Source organism: Penicillium hispanicum, assembly GCF_028827665.1.
Source record: "Penicillium hispanicum strain IBT 35686 chromosome Unknown utg000006l_segment0_segment0, whole genome shotgun sequence".
NCBI lineage: Eukaryota > Fungi > Ascomycota > Eurotiomycetes > Eurotiales > Aspergillaceae > Penicillium > Penicillium hispanicum.
The window spans coordinates 1,405,605-1,423,996 of record NW_026623198.1 but is presented as its reverse complement, the minus strand read 5'-3'; the positions used below and the strand labels follow the sequence as shown (position 1 = coordinate 1,423,996).

At 52.6% G+C, this 18,392-nt stretch overlaps 10 protein-coding genes across 10 annotated transcripts; 6 read left to right on the top strand and 4 right to left on the bottom strand.

Moving 5' to 3' along the window:
- Nucleotides 1-354: 354 nt before the first annotated feature.
- On the bottom strand, nt 355-1,462 carry N7459_006861 (Ac45/VOA1 transmembrane domain-containing protein; the record flags this gene model as incomplete). Its single annotated transcript, XM_056946029.1, has 5 exons — nt 355-494; nt 550-786; nt 835-939; nt 1,014-1,312; nt 1,368-1,462. The coding sequence occupies 5 exons, from the start codon at nt 1,460-1,462 to the stop codon at nt 355-357; spliced, it is 876 nt and encodes a 291-aa protein (XP_056798028.1).
- Nucleotides 1,463-1,665: 203 nt separating this feature from the next.
- N7459_006860 (rRNA-processing protein RRP17) lies at nt 1,666-2,388 on the top strand (the record flags this gene model as incomplete). The annotated part of the gene is made up of 2 exons (XM_056946028.1): nt 1,666-1,845; nt 1,906-2,388. 2 exons carry the CDS (start codon nt 1,666-1,668, stop codon nt 2,386-2,388), a joined length of 663 nt encoding a protein of 220 aa, XP_056798027.1.
- A 345-nt stretch (nt 2,389-2,733) lies between these two features.
- On the bottom strand, nt 2,734-3,439 carry N7459_006859 (tropomyosin; the record flags this gene model as incomplete). The annotated part of the gene is made up of 3 exons (XM_056946027.1): nt 2,734-2,896; nt 2,967-3,271; nt 3,422-3,439. 3 exons carry the CDS (start codon nt 3,437-3,439, stop codon nt 2,734-2,736), a joined length of 486 nt encoding a protein of 161 aa, XP_056798026.1.
- Nucleotides 3,440-3,867: 428 nt separating this feature from the next.
- Nucleotides 3,868-5,247, top strand: N7459_006858 (uncharacterized protein; the record flags this gene model as incomplete). Its single annotated transcript, XM_056946026.1, has 3 exons — nt 3,868-4,105; nt 4,166-4,402; nt 4,469-5,247. 3 exons carry the CDS (start codon nt 3,868-3,870, stop codon nt 5,245-5,247), a joined length of 1,254 nt encoding a protein of 417 aa, XP_056798025.1.
- A 542-nt stretch (nt 5,248-5,789) lies between these two features.
- On the top strand, nt 5,790-7,546 carry N7459_006857 (putative cyclopropane-fatty-acyl-phospholipid synthase; the record flags this gene model as incomplete). The annotated part of the gene is made up of 4 exons (XM_056946025.1): nt 5,790-5,897; nt 5,980-6,466; nt 6,528-7,279; nt 7,337-7,546. The coding sequence occupies 4 exons, from the start codon at nt 5,790-5,792 to the stop codon at nt 7,544-7,546; spliced, it is 1,557 nt and encodes a 518-aa protein (XP_056798024.1).
- Nucleotides 7,547-8,310: 764 nt separating this feature from the next.
- Nucleotides 8,311-9,441, top strand: N7459_006856 (CorA family magnesium transporter; the record flags this gene model as incomplete). The annotated part of the gene is made up of 1 exon (XM_056946024.1): nt 8,311-9,441. The coding sequence occupies one exon, from the start codon at nt 8,311-8,313 to the stop codon at nt 9,439-9,441; it is 1,131 nt and encodes a 376-aa protein (XP_056798023.1).
- Nucleotides 9,442-10,085: 644 nt separating this feature from the next.
- N7459_006855 (uncharacterized protein) lies at nt 10,086-12,300 on the bottom strand (the record flags this gene model as incomplete). Its single annotated transcript, XM_056946023.1, has 3 exons — nt 10,086-10,327; nt 10,383-11,291; nt 11,343-12,300. The coding sequence occupies 3 exons, from the start codon at nt 12,298-12,300 to the stop codon at nt 10,086-10,088; spliced, it is 2,109 nt and encodes a 702-aa protein (XP_056798022.1).
- A 505-nt stretch (nt 12,301-12,805) lies between these two features.
- N7459_006854 (Zn(II)2Cys6 transcription factor) lies at nt 12,806-14,737 on the top strand (the record flags this gene model as incomplete). Its single annotated transcript, XM_056946022.1, has 4 exons — nt 12,806-12,975; nt 13,029-13,835; nt 13,889-14,098; nt 14,170-14,737. The coding sequence occupies 4 exons, from the start codon at nt 12,806-12,808 to the stop codon at nt 14,735-14,737; spliced, it is 1,755 nt and encodes a 584-aa protein (XP_056798021.1).
- A 233-nt stretch (nt 14,738-14,970) lies between these two features.
- On the bottom strand, nt 14,971-17,019 carry N7459_006853 (PEX28-32 family peroxisomal membrane protein; the record flags this gene model as incomplete). Its single annotated transcript, XM_056946021.1, has 3 exons — nt 14,971-15,534; nt 15,597-16,841; nt 16,993-17,019. The coding sequence occupies 3 exons, from the start codon at nt 17,017-17,019 to the stop codon at nt 14,971-14,973; spliced, it is 1,836 nt and encodes a 611-aa protein (XP_056798020.1).
- Nucleotides 17,020-17,282: 263 nt separating this feature from the next.
- N7459_006852 (import motor complex subunit PAM16) lies at nt 17,283-17,776 on the top strand (the record flags this gene model as incomplete). Its single annotated transcript, XM_056946020.1, has 2 exons — nt 17,283-17,285; nt 17,375-17,776. The coding sequence occupies 2 exons, from the start codon at nt 17,283-17,285 to the stop codon at nt 17,774-17,776; spliced, it is 405 nt and encodes a 134-aa protein (XP_056798019.1).
- Nucleotides 17,777-18,392: the final 616 nt, after the last annotated feature.

Below are 18,392 nucleotides of genomic sequence, written 5' to 3'. Positions count from 1 at the left end.
TCTCGGAGGGAATCACCATGCAGTCCTCCAGGTAGAACGAGTGACTATCTCCCAACGAAAGGCAACGCGGGTACGAAGATTCCGAAAAGGAATTAAGCACCAGAGAAAAAACACTGTGCGTAAGCGAGAATTCGAGGAAGCTAAAAGATGCCGAGTCACTACGCTAGGACGGAATGCCTTTGGTGGGAGTCACATGATGCCTTGAATTCTACCAGAAACGGCAGTGTGATATATCATACAGGAAATACGAATTGCCCCTGAGCCCAAAAAAAAGAGGGAAAAGAAAGTCAATTGAAGCATGCATCGCGCAAGGCAAGGGTGATCAGTGCCCCTCCAAGCGATAGCGCCGCCGAGTTACTGTTGCTTCTTCTGCACAGCAGCGGAGGTGTCCTTCTCAAAAGCAGCGTAAGGAACCTCAAGACTGCTCAGAGCGCTGATTCCAATATACAAAATCACGAGACAAATGAAGGAGGCCATGAAGCCCATGAAAATACCTGTGCAGAAGTTAGATCTGAGTCGTATCACTGATGTTATAAGCGGGATACGAACCAGGAGTGAAGTACTGGTACTCGTCGAACAAAGACTGCCGCCGATCTGAAGAGTCGGAGGGAATGGCATCGGAGTAGTCGCGCTTGAGTTCCATGCGAACGTCATCCTGGTAGACACCTTCGGTGGAATCATAGATCACGGAGTCGTCTTCGGGGAACTCTCGCGGTGAGGTGACATAAAGAAGAGTATACTTTGACGCGGAGGGGATTCGATCAATGATGTCGGACAGAAGACCGTCTGGCATTGTAAGTCAAAGGCAAAGCCACCGAGGCATGGCTCACATACCATTGTCAGAAAGCTGTTGGGCACGGTTTGAGCCCAGCGGGAGCATTGGGAAATTGACCTCAATAACGCGAGGACCGCTTTCAAAATAGGCGGGGTATGACCCGGCTTCGTGGACATCGTCAGCGCTATCTCGAACATGATATCCATGCACCCGAAACGGGCTCATGATGGCAACTTACAGGAGCCGTCGATGGTGGTAGTCTGTGCCTTGCACTTGTTCTCGAGCAGGTCCTGAACCTGCTTTGGATCCAATACACCAGCGACTTCATTGACGCTGATCTTCGATCGAATCGACTTATCCTTGCCGAGCATCTTCACGCCTAGGCGGGGTGCCGACTTGCGCGTCTCAAAGTCGGAGCTGTGCACACCGGGTTGGTGAACAACGACATAGTAATCGGATGGACAGGTATTCAAGGCAGAGGAAAGGCTATCGAACAGAGAGCTGGCTGATTTGATGTATGCGGAGTTCGTCAAGACCCTGGGAGAGGAGCGATTAGCTGGCCGCAGCTGTAAATGGAACCAGGGCGACGTACTCGGAGGTGGAGGCGAGGAAGAACGGAGAGGTATCACGGAAGGCATCGACGGCAGCAGCTGCAAGGGCGAGCAGCCCGAACCTGCTCAGATGCATTGTGCCTGTTGGGTGATGATGGTCGGAGTGGAGGGTGATGTTGCCAACGGGACGTCCGACCTGGCCTCGGAGGCGGTCGACGGCTCCGGCCCGCTTAAGCTTTGGATCCAACTTTTTTCTCTGGAACGATTGTACCAACCATCACGACAAAGCGCTGGTCGCCCTCTTCGTTGAAATTGACAATTCCAAATAGCTCTTGCGCTATGGGTCCTCAGTCCAAGCGACGCAAGTTGGCTTCAAAAGTCGAGGAGGTCAATTTTGACCCGGATGCCCGCCACGAGTTCCTGACCGGGTTTCACAAACGCAAGCAACAACGCATCAAGCACGCCCAGGATGCAGCCGAGAAAAGAGCTCGCGAGGAGAGGCGGCAAGATCGCAAAAGAGTACGTCCATCTGACCGATCTACCGACAACTAGCGCTCTAGACTGATTCGTGAGGTCTAGATTCGGGAAGAACGCGCGGCCGAGTTCAACAGAGCTATGGAAGAGCACCGGAGTCAACTGAAGCGTATGAAGGAAGAGGAGGCAGGCGACAGCAGCGACTCGAATCCCGAGGCGGACAACGACGGCGATCAGGAATGGGAGGGGTTTGAGGAACCTCCGGCAGTGGACTACGAGGCTGAATATATCGACGAAGACAAATACACTACAGTGACGGTGGAGGAAATGGACACCTCTCGAGAGGGCCTACGCAAGTCGGCGCAGGATGATGATTCGGAGGACGAAGACCAGGGTGAACAAGACCCAGCTGCTACGACAACCGAGTCGGAGTCAAACCCGAAGAAAAAGACGCGGACGGCGGGGATTGAAAAGCCCAAGAAGAAGAAAAAGCAGTTCCGCTACGAGAGCAAGCAAGATCGCAAGCTTGCGCAGGCGAAGCAGCGCGTATCAAAGGCGAAGAAGGCCAAGGCACGGAGAGAGCAGTGATTTGCGAGGGCTAAATATGCGTCGTGTGTTCTTTTGTATTTTCTTCGATATCTCCCTATACCATATGTGAATCCTCGGTCCTTGAAAAGCCCTGCTTGTCAATAAGATAGAATATTGATGATCCACGAGAACATTGACCATGAAAAGAAGGCAATTAATTCGCGAAGCGGGGTACCGTAGTCAACATGGCAGAGTCGCTATGGACACTGTCTCCAGCATGGCAGAGGGGGAAGTAACGCATCCGGTCACAGCAGAAAAAAAAGGAGACAGTCAGAAAGGGAAGTGAGCCTGCATCCAACCCAACGTCTTTCGACGCCCTACACCGATATCCAGCGTGAACCCAACCTAAACGTTGCTGATGGAGACCTCGAGGTCGTGGAGGTCCTTCTGCAACTCGGCGTGCTTCTTGGCCATCTCCTCATACTTGGACTCCCACTGGTCGCGCTCCGTCTCGAGTGCCTGCACCTTGCGCTCGTAGTGGCCGGCCTTAACGTCGGTTTGACGGAGCCTGGGGAACAAAACGTCAGTGACACATTCTCTCCGGCACTTTGTCAAAGAAAACCCGCAGTGTTGCATACTTCTCATTGGTCTCCCGCAAAGTGCGATCGTTCTCCTCGGCCTCCTCCTCAAGAAGCTGCACCCGCCGCTGGAGGGCCTCATTCTGGGTGTCATGCTGGGCACTCTGGTTGGCAGCGTCCTTGGCCTCCTTGACCGAGGACTCAAGCTTCTCGACCTCCTCCTCGAGCAGCTGGTTGCGGTGGTTGAGGGATGTAATCTCCTGCTCCTTCGACAAATTCTCCTGCTCAAGCGTCTTGACCTTTCCCTTGAGCTCCTCAACCTGGTCGTGGGCCTCATCGGCCTCCACGCGGAGGGCGTTCATTCGCTAACGGGACACATAGTCAGCATGGTTTGTTTGGCGGGATCCAGGGGAGATGTGACGCTGCGGCGATATGCAGGACTGCAGCACGGGGGGTGGGCAAGGAAGGCAGCTTCGAAGCTACCCCGCCAGGCAGGGGTTTCAAGAGTAACACACCTCCTTGATCTTGTCCATTTTGAAAGAAAGGGGGGTTGGAGTAATATGTATGAGTGAAAGGAAGCAGGTCGGCTTTCGCTCAGCGAGCCAGTGATGTGTGGCGAGAGGAAAGAGTCGGGGTTGGGTTGGGAGAGAAAGGGAGAAGAATTGCTGACTATCGCTGTACACAATACCGGGGCCGTCACTCACTTGTGGTGTACACTACACTAAGTGTACTTTAGTGCCGCTTCCTGCGGTACTGGTCTTAAGGTACCTGCTGTGTACCGTACACTCAGCCCCTCCCGCCTCCCGCCCAATCACACCGATCCGATCGCCGCGTCTCCACGGGCAACCATTCGACAACACCACACATCTACTGTACAACCCTTCCTCAACGCGTTTGCAACTCACCGTCTTTCCCCCAAAGACTGCTATCGCATGAGAAATCCCCATATTTGCTCGCCACAATGCTGGCTGTTCGCGACCAGGAAAACCTGGTGAACACCCACCAAACCGCCGCAGCGGCCAAACCACTAAACCAGGGAGTGAAGCAGCTACCTCCCAAGACTCCCGGAAAGACGCCCTTCAAAGTGCCCCTGAACGACGAGAACAACCCGCTGGCATTTGGAAAACGTACGGTCAAGGGCAATGGGAACCGCCTCGACCATGGCAAACTGGGGACGAACGCGTTCGTGACGCCGATGGGTACGCAAATTTGACGGTCTCGAGTCGACGGGGGCCAGAACTGACTTATGCTTCTCTTAGAGCCGCGACACCGCCCTGTGTTGGGCATGAAGAATACCAACCAGAAAGTCAAAGGCCTCCAGACCCCAGCTCCCTTCGGAGGAACATTGAAACCAGAGAAGACAAAGCGACGAACCTCGACCGCACAGAGAATCAAGAAACCGGCCCCAGTGGCGCAGCAGGCCCAGCCGAAGGTCCAGGCCCCAGTAGTCCAGGATGATGTCCCGGATATTGAATACATGCCACCCAAGCCTACAGGTAAGATGCAGATTACGAGATAGACAAGAAGGTCAAATCGGTGCAGCCTGCTGACCTCTGCTTCAGATCTCCCAGACGTTCCCGATGACATCACCTACGACACTAGCTTCCCTCAATTCCGACCAAAGAATCGTGCTCTGGGTCTGGAGAGTGTCTACGGGAAGCAAGAGATCGGTGGCGATGGTCTAACAAAGAAACAACGCAAGTTTCAGGAAGATTCAGTCAAGTATGACAAGATGGTCGATGAGATGATCATGAAGCAGCTGGATAGCATTGGTCTCACTGAGCAAAGCGAGGATGAAGCTCTCAACCCCGGACCGCAGCTCCAGAGCGCGCGTCCACGAGGACCTTCAGCCAACGCTCGATCCACTCGGAACATCTCCACTCTTCGATCTCGTGAGGCTGCAGCTGCTCTTTCGGCACCGAAGCCTCGAACAAATCCACCCAGAGCAGCTGCTGCCCCCAAATCAAGGGTTCCCTCGGTATCATCTTTGCTGGTGCCCAAACCGAAGACTCGAGAGCCGAGCAACCCTTCATCTATGCGGAACACTGCTGCAGCTGTGAACTCGAACACCACTCTTGGATACTCCAAGGGACGAAGCATTTCGTCTAACTTGCGGGAGAAGAGCACTACGCAGAATCCTTCTAGCATTCAACCCACCCTGTCTCCCGAGACTTACATGCAGCTCTACGGACCGCCTCCGCTGGGATCAGACATGTGGACTCGTTGCAAAGCTGCTGGCTGCTTTGATATCCAGGAGATTGGCGAAAATCAAGAATCCGAGGAGCTACTGCAGACCTTTGGGGAGGATGACGAGGCAGACAGCTTCCAACTCACGCTGTAGACCTATCGTTCTGTTACATTACGTCTCTGGAAGTATCACTGTCAAATGAGGCTTATTACTGTGTATTATGGTTCATCATGCTATTTTGGGGCTTTCGATTGGGAACGGACCATGGGGCTCGGAAGGATGACGGCGTATTATATGGAATGGATCATGTCTTTAGCACGCTCAACCGCGGATCGCACTGTTTCAGGCCCAGGCCACCCCCACTTACTCTGAAGATCACTCGGAGGCGAGATCGCACGAAGAGCTTCCCGTCCCAGCAGCTATAATTCGTACTAAGGACGACGTGGACGGAGGACGGTGAGCACAGGATTGACAGGGTAGCAGATTCGGGCTAGTCAGAGTCTAGACTAGGTGTAGAGTGCTTCCATAGGACATAGTGGTCCCTCGGTTGCCGTTAGAGTGCTGCATCCCCCAACCGCACGCACGGAGCACACCCACGCACGGCCTCACCGCCCCCCGGAACTGCCACGATATTATTTACTCCCTGGTCTCTCCTTTTCACCCTCCCACCCCTCTCAATTGGATCCCTTGCCGCCATGACGACCATCCACCCGGAGTCCACTGAGGACTTCGAGTTCATTCAAACCCCGGCTGCCCCTGAGCAGTCCAAGCCGGCCTTCGACTGCGGTGTTCCGACCACTCTGGTAAGTAGCCTTGTGCTCCTGCAGCTAGCTCAAGCTACCCTAGCCCCGAGCCTAGAGTCACATTCTCATCCATTGCGTCTAGTATCCGTCTATCAAGAATGCTCCAGTACCCGCGGACTCGCCCGGTAGTGACAGCTTCTCCAATGGCTTGATGATCTTCCTGGTCGTGGTGGTGCCCTGGTACCTGGCCCGCCAGGTCGGTGGTGGTTTCTACACCACCATCTTCTTTGCTATCTTCACCACCATTCCCGTTCTTATGGCTTTCTGGTCCGTTTCCTCTACCATCTCTCCTCGCAAGACCGAGAAGGCCAAGTACTGCGGCCGCCCCGTCGAGTACTACCTTCACTTCCACAGCGAGCATGACCGGGCTACCTACCGCGGCAAGAGCAAGATCCCCATGGAGGTCTTCTATGAGAAGTACTTCAACGGCGAGGTTGACTTCAAGGGTGACGCTCTGGAGGCCCTGGAGTACCGTCACGACTGGGCCAACTTCAAGTTCACCATGGGTCTCTTCAAGCACTTCTTGTTTGGCTTCATTCCTGAGATGCTGCTGCACACCCGTTCCCAGGGTACGTTATACTCTGGCTCTCACGCTTGATATGATAATATTATGTACTGACTGGTTACCAGACGAGGAGCAGGTCCGTGACCACTACGACCGTGGTGATGACTTCTACGCTTGGTTCCTCGGTCCCCGCATGATCTACACCTCCGGTGTCATTGGCGATGTCAACAAAGAAGAAACTCTCGAGGAGCTGCAGGACAACAAGCTGGCCGTCGTCTGCGAGAAGATTGGTATTCAGCCGGGTGACAAGATCCTTGATCTCGGATGTGGCTGGGGCACTCTCGCCAAGTACGCTTCGGTTCACTACGGTGCTCAAGTCACTGGTATCACTCTTGGCCGCAACCAGACTGCCTGGGGTAACAATGGTCTCCGCAAGGCTGGTATTGAGGACTCTCAGAGCCGCATTCTGTGCTCCGACTACCGTGATGCTCCCCGCGTCGAGGGCGGCTACCAGAAGATCACCTGTCTCGAGATGGCTGAGCACGTCGGTGTTCGCCACTTCAGCACTTTCCTTAGTCAGGTTTACGACATGCTCGATGACGACGGTGTCTTCTTCCTGCAGATCGCTGGTCTCCGCAAGTCCTGGCAATACGAGGACCTCATCTGGGGTCTGTTCATGAACAAGTATATCTTCCCCGGTGCCGATGCCAGTACTCCTCTTGGCTTCGTTGTGGACCGCCTGGAGGGCGCTGGCTTTGAGATCAAGGGCGTCGATACCATTGGTGTCCACTACTCTGCTACCCTCTGGCGCTGGTACCGGAACTGGATGGGCAACCGTGACAAGGTTGAGGCCAAGTACGGCAAGAGATGGTTCCGCGTAAGTTGCCTCCCTGAGGGTCTTTCATTCGCATGCCCAGTTATTAACGATTCTTAGATCTGGGAGTACTTCCTTGCTGCCTCCACTATCACCTCTCGCCAGGGCGGTGCCACCTGCTGGCAGCTCACCCTCGTCAAGAACATCAACTCGACCCACCGTGTCGAGGGCATCAACACCCAGTTCGGTCTCACTGGCGCCCGTCAGGCCGCCATTGCTCGTGCCAACGGTGTTCTCCCCAAGGCCCACGTGATCAAGAAGGACGCGTAAATGTTTGAACCGGCCGTCCTTCGTTTCCTTGCTTGACTCAACTTAATGTCCACCGAATATATTGCATCAGCAGTGGAAGCAGAAGGACCCTGGAAACGATGGTGCAGGCCATCGCTCTACACAGCACCTGCTGCGAACATAAACCTTATCAGGACATGCATGATACGAGTGTATGAATCAAAGTGAATAGATCAGGCAAAAAGCGTGCGTTCGATGTTGCAGGATGGATTGTCGTGAGCCGCGGGCATGCAAGTTGGGCCACACGGGGTTATGGGATACATGGTTGCTCTGCTGGTGTGGCCCCTGCTTGGATTCTGCGTCTATGGTTTAATTGTGTTCCCTCTGTCCTTGTACTGCGTACAAGATCAGGGGTGGGTAGGATCTTTGATTTGAATGAGACCAGGCTAGTCCTTACGTGTCGTATTTTCTACAAAATCAATGAATTCTGGAATTTACGATCTGCTCTATATATTATCCCCCGTCTATCAGAGACGATCGAGTCTATTTTGGCATGCATCGCAGCCATCACGTGCACGCGACACGGGCCAACCTTGGAAGCATTACAATGACTTCAGAAGATCCAAGATCCGTGATCCGAGCCTCTCGGTGCTGAGGGGCTGGACTCCATGATGCACGCAAGATTCACGTCCAGCATTTTCTCCATGGTGCAAAAGCAGAGTCCCTCAAGATGCTCAACGCTGTCCCCATTGTATCAGTCCCATCGCCTACGTGGCATTGGACGCGCGAGTTACCCGCAGTTCAGGATGACACCGGGCATCAACAAACGAGGGACGATGACATCCGCGCACAAGTCATTCCATATCAGATCGGAATCCGAGAGCAATCATCAAAAAAAGTTTGACCAGCATGTTTTCAATCTTTCCTTAGCTCTATCTCGCAGCCGCGTGAATGACACGACTGAACTGCGCTGCACCGTCTTGGATGCCGACGGCGCGGTCAAATCCTCGGAGACACGTCTTACCAAAGCTGAAGTCGCAGCCCAATACGCAATTAATGGCCGCGATCTTCGCAATGTCGACCTGGTCTCCGAGGGGATTTCGCATGTCGTCGTGCGGCCGTCCACAATCTTTATAAGCATTTTTACCTTGCGAATTCTCATTCAGGCTGATAGGGTCCTTTTATTTCATCTCGACTCGGAGACCCCCGGCATCCAACTGCAAGATGTGTTTCTTCACGACCTACAAAGTAGACTGCCTGCTGGTTGTATCCCCGGCGCCCAGGCCGATCTCCCATACGAGCTGCGGGTCGTTGACGCAGCATTGGCATCCGTCACTGCAATTCTCGAGGCGGAACACTCGCTGATTCGAACGGAAGTCGAGCAGCATCTGCGTGATTCCAAGGATGATGACATCGTGCGCACCTCCCTGCGCGGCTTATTGGACAATGGGAAAAGACTCGTTACCATTGAGCAGCGAGCACGTCAAGTGCGCTCGGCACTGCAAGAACTCTTGAATAACGATGAAGACCTAGCTGCTATGTACTTGTCGGATACACGGCAAGGGAAGCCACATGCCATCGAAGACCACCAAGAAGTGGAATATTTATTGGAGGCATACTATAAGAATGCAGATGCGATTGCGGAATCTTCCAGTGTCTTGATACGCGACGTCAATCGCACGGCAGATGTCATCCAGTCCGTACTTGATGTGCGGCGAAATCAAATTATGCTGTTCGAAGCACAGCTTGAGGTTTGGATGCTAGGGTTTGCTGTGTCGACATTTGTGGCCGGGCTGTTTGGCATGAATGTGATCAACTATTTTGAGGAAAGTGCCTCGGCATTTGCCATTCTCGTCGGAGTCTGCATGGTAGGAACTGTGGTCTTGTCGAGGTATGGTATGTGGAAGCTGAAGAAGTTTCGGAAATTACAGCTCTAGATTCTTTGCACATGCTGTCCAACAATTATAATAAGAGTTGGGGTTATTTCATGTGCATGGGGTCGTGAAAGCCACGTGTGTTCATCAGACCCAAGAATGAGGGCTAGACTGGGCCTGCGAGCTTCACTGTCTCCAAGAACCCTCTAGCTTTCTTTGATACTGTGCCAACAAGATTCCAGGGGGGGGGGTTTCTGTTTGGAAACTTAAACCTGAACAATATGATAGGCCATGTCCCAAGTTTGACATATCCTTGAACATAGATATAGCTTATTATAACAACCCCGGTGTGAACAACATAGAACCACAAAGCAAGTGAGTGATCTCAAGTATCGATCATATGATAACTATAATATTTCATTTCCTCCTATTGGTTCTAGGATTTTACAACGGTCAGACCTCTTACCGCTTACTTTTACCACGTTTTTTCGAATGTTATTGCAATCGTGAATAAGGGCACAGAAAAGAGGTTGGAACTCCCTCTAATAGAACGTATAGATTCTCAGGTTATTGCATTATCTACATCCAAACATGTATGTTGAACTATCTCAAATACGAAATCATGACATCGTGTCCAAGCCCCAGATCGAAGGTATGTACTTGGGCTTTGCGTAAAGTGAAGGGTATCAAGCATAACAGCATCTAGTCTATTCCATCCGCCTATACAGTTTTGCCTTGCCACCCGCAGATGAGGACGGGGCAGCGCAGCAGGTCCCACCTGCAGCTGCCTCGGGATGAAGAGTGGATTTGTTGAATAGCTGCGAAGATTGCGGAACGTCAAGAGCGGGGTTCTTGGTGAAGAATCCATCGGGCTTCAGCATCACACTGACACGCTCCATCGGCATGACAGGGAAGTCTTCGATGCGGGGATTGTGAGTGAGACCAAAAGCTGTTATAGTGTCAGCAATCTGACTGTAGGAAGATATGCAAGTGTAAATACTTACTGTGCCAAAGCACAACGTCTTCGTTCTCCGTATTGTCCTTGCGCTGCACCCAGGTTTCGACACCCTCGGCGCGGCGACTTTGATTTGTGAACTCTCCCGCGGCGTATAGTTCGTCATCCTGGTATTTAGTAACCCAGATGGGCTTTGTCCCAAATTCGGCACGCCGGTACCCTAGGGAGTTCTTGCTAACCAGCAGCATTTGGCTCGGGGCAGTCTGCAGCTTGTAGGCCACTGGCTTGTACGTGACTGGGTTATTGATATTATCGTTGCGGATCTTGAAGACACGGTTGCGGTCAACACTGGTGTTGGTCGTGCCCGAAGTGCTCACCACAGTGGGTTCAGTCGTATACCCCACAAGCCAAGGGTTTTTCTCGTCCTCTGGCATAGGCACGCTGTCCTCGTAGTACACGGTGTTCTTGAAGCCGTCGATGGCAGGATCAATTCGGAAGGAGAACATATGCTGGTGGAATGGGGCCATGACACCAGGTCCAACGTTAGTTCCCCAAGGGACGGTTTGTCCATTCTCATTATCGAATGGAACAGTGGAGAGGATTCCAGTAGCGCGAACTTCCAATTCGACATTGCCAGCTTGATCAAAGATATATGCAAAAATATACTCGTAGTTGGCAACAGTGCAAATCATCTGTACGACCAACTGGCGGTTGCGCACAACAGTCGCGGCACCTGAGCGGTAGTTGGTATGCTTATGTTGAAGGCCGTTGTCTTGCTCGTGCACGCAAATCACGTTCTTCAAGTGCACTGGATTGCCTTTGCAGTCGTTGCGATATCCGTCAAAGTATTTGATATGGCCCAGACAGTCGCACCCGAGCGATAGTTGATTAGCATTCATACCAAAACCAGTATCACCGACATCAAATGCCTGCTTGCGGTGATACGGAGCGCGAGGATCTTAGATATGATCAGCAAAGTCTGTTGTCGGAATTTTATGATACGACATACCTCCATAGGGAACCGTCATTTCGGAGATGGCTAGACGGTAGAAGACATTGCGGTTGTCGTATGTAATGTTATAGATGACCAGGCCCTCCCGAATGTTGAAACCTACCCTAAAGCGCCACTTCTGCCAGTAGATAGAGTTGCCGTCTGCTGTGTACGAAGGGCCTTCAGGTTGTTGTACAATATATGGCTTGAGGTCGGTCCGGACGGGCTCATCTAGAAGATCATGGGCATACTGGATAGTGTTGACGGGCTTCCAGGGCTGAGTCTCTGCCACTTCATGACCAGGACCACCAGGAAGATAATCCATGCGAATAAGCTCGTGGGTGAGACCGTCAAAAACAGGTGAGAATTTGCACGGCAAGGAATAATGGTTGTTCTGGGGGTGGTCCACCTCGACCAGGTACATGAAACACTGGAAGAGACGCCGAGTTTCGTTCTCATTGTCGGTGCCGTACATCCAAGGATCGTTGCAGACGGTCACACCGGAGGGAAGCTGCATCTTTTCAATTTCAACCAACACAGCAGGGTGCTTCATGCAAAGCTCTTCGATCTCTGTAATTTCATCCACATCGATAGGTCCCTGGAGGATAGTAGACTTGTCAGAGAACTGGCAGGGCATGTTGAAGATATGGAGTATCGGACCCACCTGCACCTCTCGGGGAAGCTCCTTAGCATATACAATAGAGTGCTTATCGGCATTAAGAACGGCCTTATAGAACGTGCCAGTATCGAGGCGGTGAAACAGAGTGTACAGAAGACGAGCAGGCGCGGCAGGCAGGGGGCGCCGTAAGCGCTCAGCCTCGATATAAGGAAGCACATCTGCCTTGATCGGCTCGTTCACGTCGATTCGCTTGTAGCGCAACGAGACCCCGGGGAAGGTCGCCTCCAGAATGCGCACGGCGAGCCTGATCTCGTCCGGAGTGATCGGGTCAAACGGGTGGCGTGGTCCGGTCCCCATTGCTGTAGAGGTAGCTACCGAGGACGAATTGAGGTAGGTTAATGGCGCGAGAGAGAAGACAGAAGCAGCACGCAAATTGAGAGAGCGCAGACTGAGGAGGGCAAGAGGGGGGATGGCGATAGTAGGCGCGAATTTAAGTGTCTGCGTATCTCATCGCCCGCTGCAACGCCTGGCTGTACCTGCCTGATCGGGTAAAGACCGTCGATGGATGTGGATCAATCGGACTTGGGCTTCGGAAAGAACTGACAAGAATCGGCGAGCGCGCAGTGGGATATTTATAACCAGATTGGCTGTTAGGAGCTCATATTGATCCAGACACACGATAGTATCGACCAATCAGTCCTTCTATCCACATCGATCCTCTTGAGATTTCAATCTCCATGAAAAACCCGCTCGACCGATAAGGGTCACGTGTTGCGCAAGGTTGCCCTAATTGGGAATAGCGCCTTTAGGGTCTATCAAATCGCGGGGAAAATCAACTTGCAACGCTATCATTTCGCACGCTATGACTGGCTTCACTGATACGGGATGGGTCTTGCAGGCTTCCTCAGAGGCCTCTGGAGCCATGGCAGGCCAGAGAAAGGGCCGGACTCGGCAATCGGGAACCGCATGGACTCGCTCAGGATGCTTGACATGCAAGAAACGGCGCAAAGGCTGTGATAAGGCCAAACCAAGGTGAATATCTCCGTTAACCCGTTTATATATGCGTGAAAGTAACGCCATGGTAGTTGCAACAATTGTATCAAGCAAGGCCGAATCTGTGAGGGCTATGGTTCTCTCTGGGTGAAACCGCTTGGCCCGTCGGCGCAGGTTTTTACCCCGACGGATGGGGTAAAACGACGGCGACTCAGTGTGTCGTCCCCATCACAGCCATCATCTCCTGCATTGTCATCTTACTTGGATACCTGGCCAGACACAAAGTCTTCTCCCGACTCGATATCCACCAGATGGTCGCTCCCATCCACGCCACGGTCTCGGTTGATTGAGGAGCAAGTTACGCAAGATCGCCGATCTGATACGGACCGTACTGGGCAGACTATCGACTCAGATGATCGACTTGTAGTCCTTACCTCACCATGCAGCCCTTCAAGTCATCTTTCCGGTCCCGAATTTCATTATCTGCAATACCATGTAGAACACGGCTCTCGGCTGCTGGCCAATCTCGAAACAGATGACAATCCTCTCCGATCATTGCTGATTCCGCGGGCAATGTCGTCGCCATTGCTCATGAAAGCCGTGTGTGCAGTGTCAGCATTACATCTCGCAAATCGCTCGCAGGGCTTCAGCGCACAAACTGCATCGGCAAATTTCTATGGCCGAACCCTAGCTGGACTTCGCGCGGCACTTGCCGAGTGTACGACTGAGATACTACCTGATGATGCAATGCTGGCCGTGGGATTGATGTGCAAGTACGAAATCGTTCGCGGCAGCGTCAAGCAATGGATTGTACACCTCAACGCACTGCAGCGGCTAATCGCTTCGCGTGGCGGCTTAATTGCAATGGATCGAGATGCAGCCGTATATCTACGAGGACTGTGCGTGAAAATTTCCACTGTCCTCTTGGTGATAAATACTGACATCTAGTCAGATATCTCTACGCCTACAACATGGCCCGAATCAGCAACCGCAAGCGCATCACTGCTTTTGAGTCCTGCCCTGCAGACACTGATCTCGGCACTCCAAGACTCGACATATATATCGGATACACGGAAGACATTTTGAATATATGCGCTCGCATCGCAGAACTTCCATCGCTAGCTGGTGATGTCATTTCCTTGCGGCTGGCAATAGCTTCCTTGTACATGCGCCTTTCCCCTCACCAACCTAACGGGAGCATTAAGTTATACGCTAATATACATGCCCTCACAGTAATGACTCCCTCGTCACCTGGTCCCACACCAATACCACCTATATCATCCCTCAAGGCCTCACCCACGCGTCATTAACCCGCCTTCAACTCGTCGCTGAATGTTTTCGCGATGGGGCTTTCATCTATCTCCACTCCATCTTGGAAAGAATGGGCATGAAATCAGCGTCGCACAAATGGGACCGGCCCAACGTACCCGAACGCAATCCTTACTTTACAGAGTGGCTTCCTCTTATCTCAATACCCAAGTCGGTTGCCGTTCACCGCTGCCTGGCCCGAGTAGAGTCCTTCCCTCTGGATGACCATTGCGAATATTCGGCCCTCACATTCCCGCTTTTCATTGCGGGCTGCGAAAGTGACGTTCCGGAGCATAGGGGTCTAGTGCTTCGCTTATTGAGCAAGTTACAAGTAAACTTTGGCATAGGAAATGTCGAGCGTGCAAAGGAGATGTTGAACATTCTGTGGGCGAGGCAGGATGCTCATGATCGAGATCAAGATAGGGGATTTGCACAGCAGGTGCATTGGTTGGATGTCTTGGAGGAGTTGCAGTGGGAGTTGATTCTTGCATAAGATCCCTTGGAAGTATTGTAGACAGCATATAGATTTTTTTTTCAGGTTTTTATCATACCAGAAGCAAAATAATAATGAAGTTATGTCAATAAAAATTTCACACAATTCGGTAGGGTATTCGAATGGACTAAGCAACATATAACACCGAAAAGACAAGTTCCACAACCTAGAGAAGATATGCAGACATGGGGCATGACTCAGTAGAGCACAACAATAGGGCTTTTGTCGCAGGCTCAACTAAGTCCCATATTCACCTCATCACTCAGCCCAAACTCTCGTTCTGCCCTCTCTGTTCCCCCAGCAGCCCTGGTTGCCCATCGATCATGGTGATCGTGTACATTCTCCGATTCCTTTTCGCGCAAGCTGGAGCTATCACTTGTTGCCATGCTGCCTTCATAGACACTATACTGCGATGGCTTGCGTGAGCTCTGGATACTAATGGGACGAGAAGGCGTGCGTACACTCCCTGCCCCGTCATAAGAGGCTACGGCGCCAGTTGAGCGGCCGGCGTCAAAGGATGGTGCACCACTGTCTGCGCGTTCCTTCTCTTTATTGGTGCCAAACCAACGTCGACGACGGTTTTTGAGAGGAGTGGATGGAGAGAGGCTAGTGGCCTCTGCGTCAGAGTCTCTCTCTCTCCTTTCTCGTTCGAAGGCTTGGGTAAGATTTGATACGGCATCTTCGGAAGCGTTGGGGTTGTTTTGATTTTGCACTTCGACTAATTCAGCATCGCGGTACCATTTGCGTCGGCGAGTATACCGGTCCCAGCCGTCCTGAGCACGACGACCGTCCTCCCACTATCTGCTGTTAGAAAGAACGAACAGAAGCACATACTCTGTGGGTGACAGATCGAATTTACCTTATTATCATAGTAGATCCAGCCCTCGCCAGTAGAGACCTTGGAATCAGACTTGCCGCTCACCATGTTATCGGCCCCTTCGACACGCCACTCACTGCCGGCAACCCAACGCCATTTGGCATCTCCAGTTCGGACATCCGGTAGCTCAAATGTGTCCTTGGGTGGAACGGAATTGAGGTGTTCGTCTGTCCAGGCCCCGCGTTCTGATGGGAACAGCGAGTATGTCCATCCGATGCCGAGCCAGCGCCGCTGGTTCTCGTATACAACAAATGTGAATCGTACCCCGGACGCGGCTCCACGCCGACGAGTGGAAATATTTAATCCCAAACCTTGGGCCTGGGATTTTTGCGAAGTGCTTGGGCTCTCCGCAACCGAGAGACCGGTAATCATAGCGCAGAGCCGACGCACTGCACGAGACCGCCATAAAATAACACGCGACACCCTCGCCGGTCGTGAATGATAGGTTAGAATGACAGTGCCGACGGCCATAACGACGCGGCGCGTAGTAATTAGGTAGAATGGAGGAAGTGTCAGCCCAATCCAGACAGGCGTGACTAGAAGGATGCGGATGAACAGGGCTGTTAGAGCAGGTCGAGTCGTCGCTGATGTCGCTGTTCGTTGCGTGGAGAGGAAATCGGTCAGATCGAGCAAGGGTTCGAGGAGGATATTACATCGCGTCGTGAATGTGCGCAGTGTCTCGACGATATCATCCAGGCTCTTTTGGTGACGGACGGTGGTCTCTGTGGACGATGAGCCCTGGTGTTTCTCACCAGTCGAGATTGTAGATGACAGGGGCGAGTAACGCCGCCCGTACATGCCGAGAATTAACCCAACTACAACCAAGATGGGGCCTGTCCAGAGAAGAATAGCGTCACTGTACAGCACCACGGCCCAGAATGTGGCCACGAGCAAGAAGCTCTGCCACGGGTCCCCCGATGTCCATGTTAACAACCCGGCCAACTTATTGAGCGGTAAAAGGAACGGATGAGAGTAGGCCAACGCCCGGGTAATGGGCGGCGGCGTAGCCACCAGGAGAGGTGACTTGCGATGCACGATGACGCTGGAACGCTGGCGCGAGGTCAAGGCCGAGCCGGTGATGGTAGAAGGGGAGAATGCAGCGACCGTTGGCGGCTGAGAGTCAGAGTGGCCATACTCCTGCGGCTGCGATGAGGGTGCCATGGAATCGATCCACGGGAGATCTTCTGCTGTCGCGTGAGTAAAGGAGGTCCAGAGGACAGGGGACACCTGAGCATACCGAGAGCTGCCATCCAATTACGGAGACGTCATAAGGAGGTGAAGGTCAGCTCGTCGGGCTGGCGCACATCTTTATAGCGTGGGTGTTCATCGGTTCAAGCTGATCTGTGGGGGGTAAGAGCACCGGGGACATGTGACTGACGCTGCACTGCACGATGGCTAGGCCCATAGCTATACGGACCCAGGGAATTTTTTTCTCTTCTTTTTTTGTCTGATGATTTTTGCCAGTAATTGCCCATTTCTATATTGCAAGCAATGAATATCTATTCCCTTCCCTATCTATTATGATCGTGGCCGTTCCAAGTCGGCGTGGCCGCATAGTTCCAGCTCCCCGACTTGCCGACGCTAAAACACGCGCAGCCGAAATTTTCCCCTTCTTCCTTTCTTCACCTCCTTGTGATCATCGCTCTTGGACTCTCTGTCCCCGTCGACATGGTATGTTGCAAGACTCCCTCTTGTCCTCTCGTGCCCAAGTATTTTCCAGATAAAATCATTTGGTCCTAACTCCCTTTTCCTTCACACAGGCTCACCGCATCGTCACCCAAGTCGTCGTTACCGGAGCCCGGGTCTTCGGCCGCGCTTTCGCCGAAGCCTACAAGCAAGCCCAGGCTTCCGGCAAATACACTGCCCAGAAGAACGGCGGCAGCTCCTTGACCTCTTCTGGTATTACCCTCGACGAGGCTTGTAAGATCCTCAACGTCAAGCCACCCGCCGGCGGCGAAACCAACGTCGAGCATGTCATGGAACGATTCAAAAAGCTCTTCGATATCAATGACCCCCAGAAAGGCGGCAGCTTTTACTTGCAAAGCAAAATTCTGCGGGCTCGCGAGCGGATAGAGATGGAGGTTCGTGAAGCGGAGCGCAAAGCGGCCACGGACAAGGAGCTACGCGAAGGCTGGAACCCCAAGGTCTACAAGGACCGGTGAGACGAGTTCTCGTCTTGAGGAAGTCCTGCACTCTCCTCTCTTACGCCTTTCTGCGGCAGTATCTGCAACTTGTGCTCGCGTCTGCACACAGGCATCCTTCTCGATCTCATCTCGATGAAATCTCCGGGTCGGATCCCGCTCGTCCTTCTTGATTTGGCATAGCATGGCGTTTGGGTTTATTGCAGGAGAGAAGCTGGTTTTTCTGCTTGCGAACATTAGACGGAGGAGATCGCATTTTCTCAGGGTCTCTCGTTCACCTGTGCCTGATGTGCGTACCAGCACATCGGCATCGCCGCCCTTACGGTCCCGATTTTGATCTCTCTTTGGCCTCTGGGCCTTCTGTGTATACCATCACCTTTTTCACCACCGTTAACCCCCCTTCTCCACTCTCCCTCGGAAAGGAAGTCTTGTACTATAGCTGTATAATTGCACATGTGGAATGTCCTCCCGATTGATTCGCTATATGACATGAGTAAGAAGAACGCTCGTATTCCGGGACAGACTTTGTGTTTTTTTTTTTTTTTTGCCACCGCCGACCAGCATCGACTGAACATCCTCCAGGAACGTTGAGGAATGGCCAGGAACACCGCCAGAGATGCATATTGAGCCACAAATC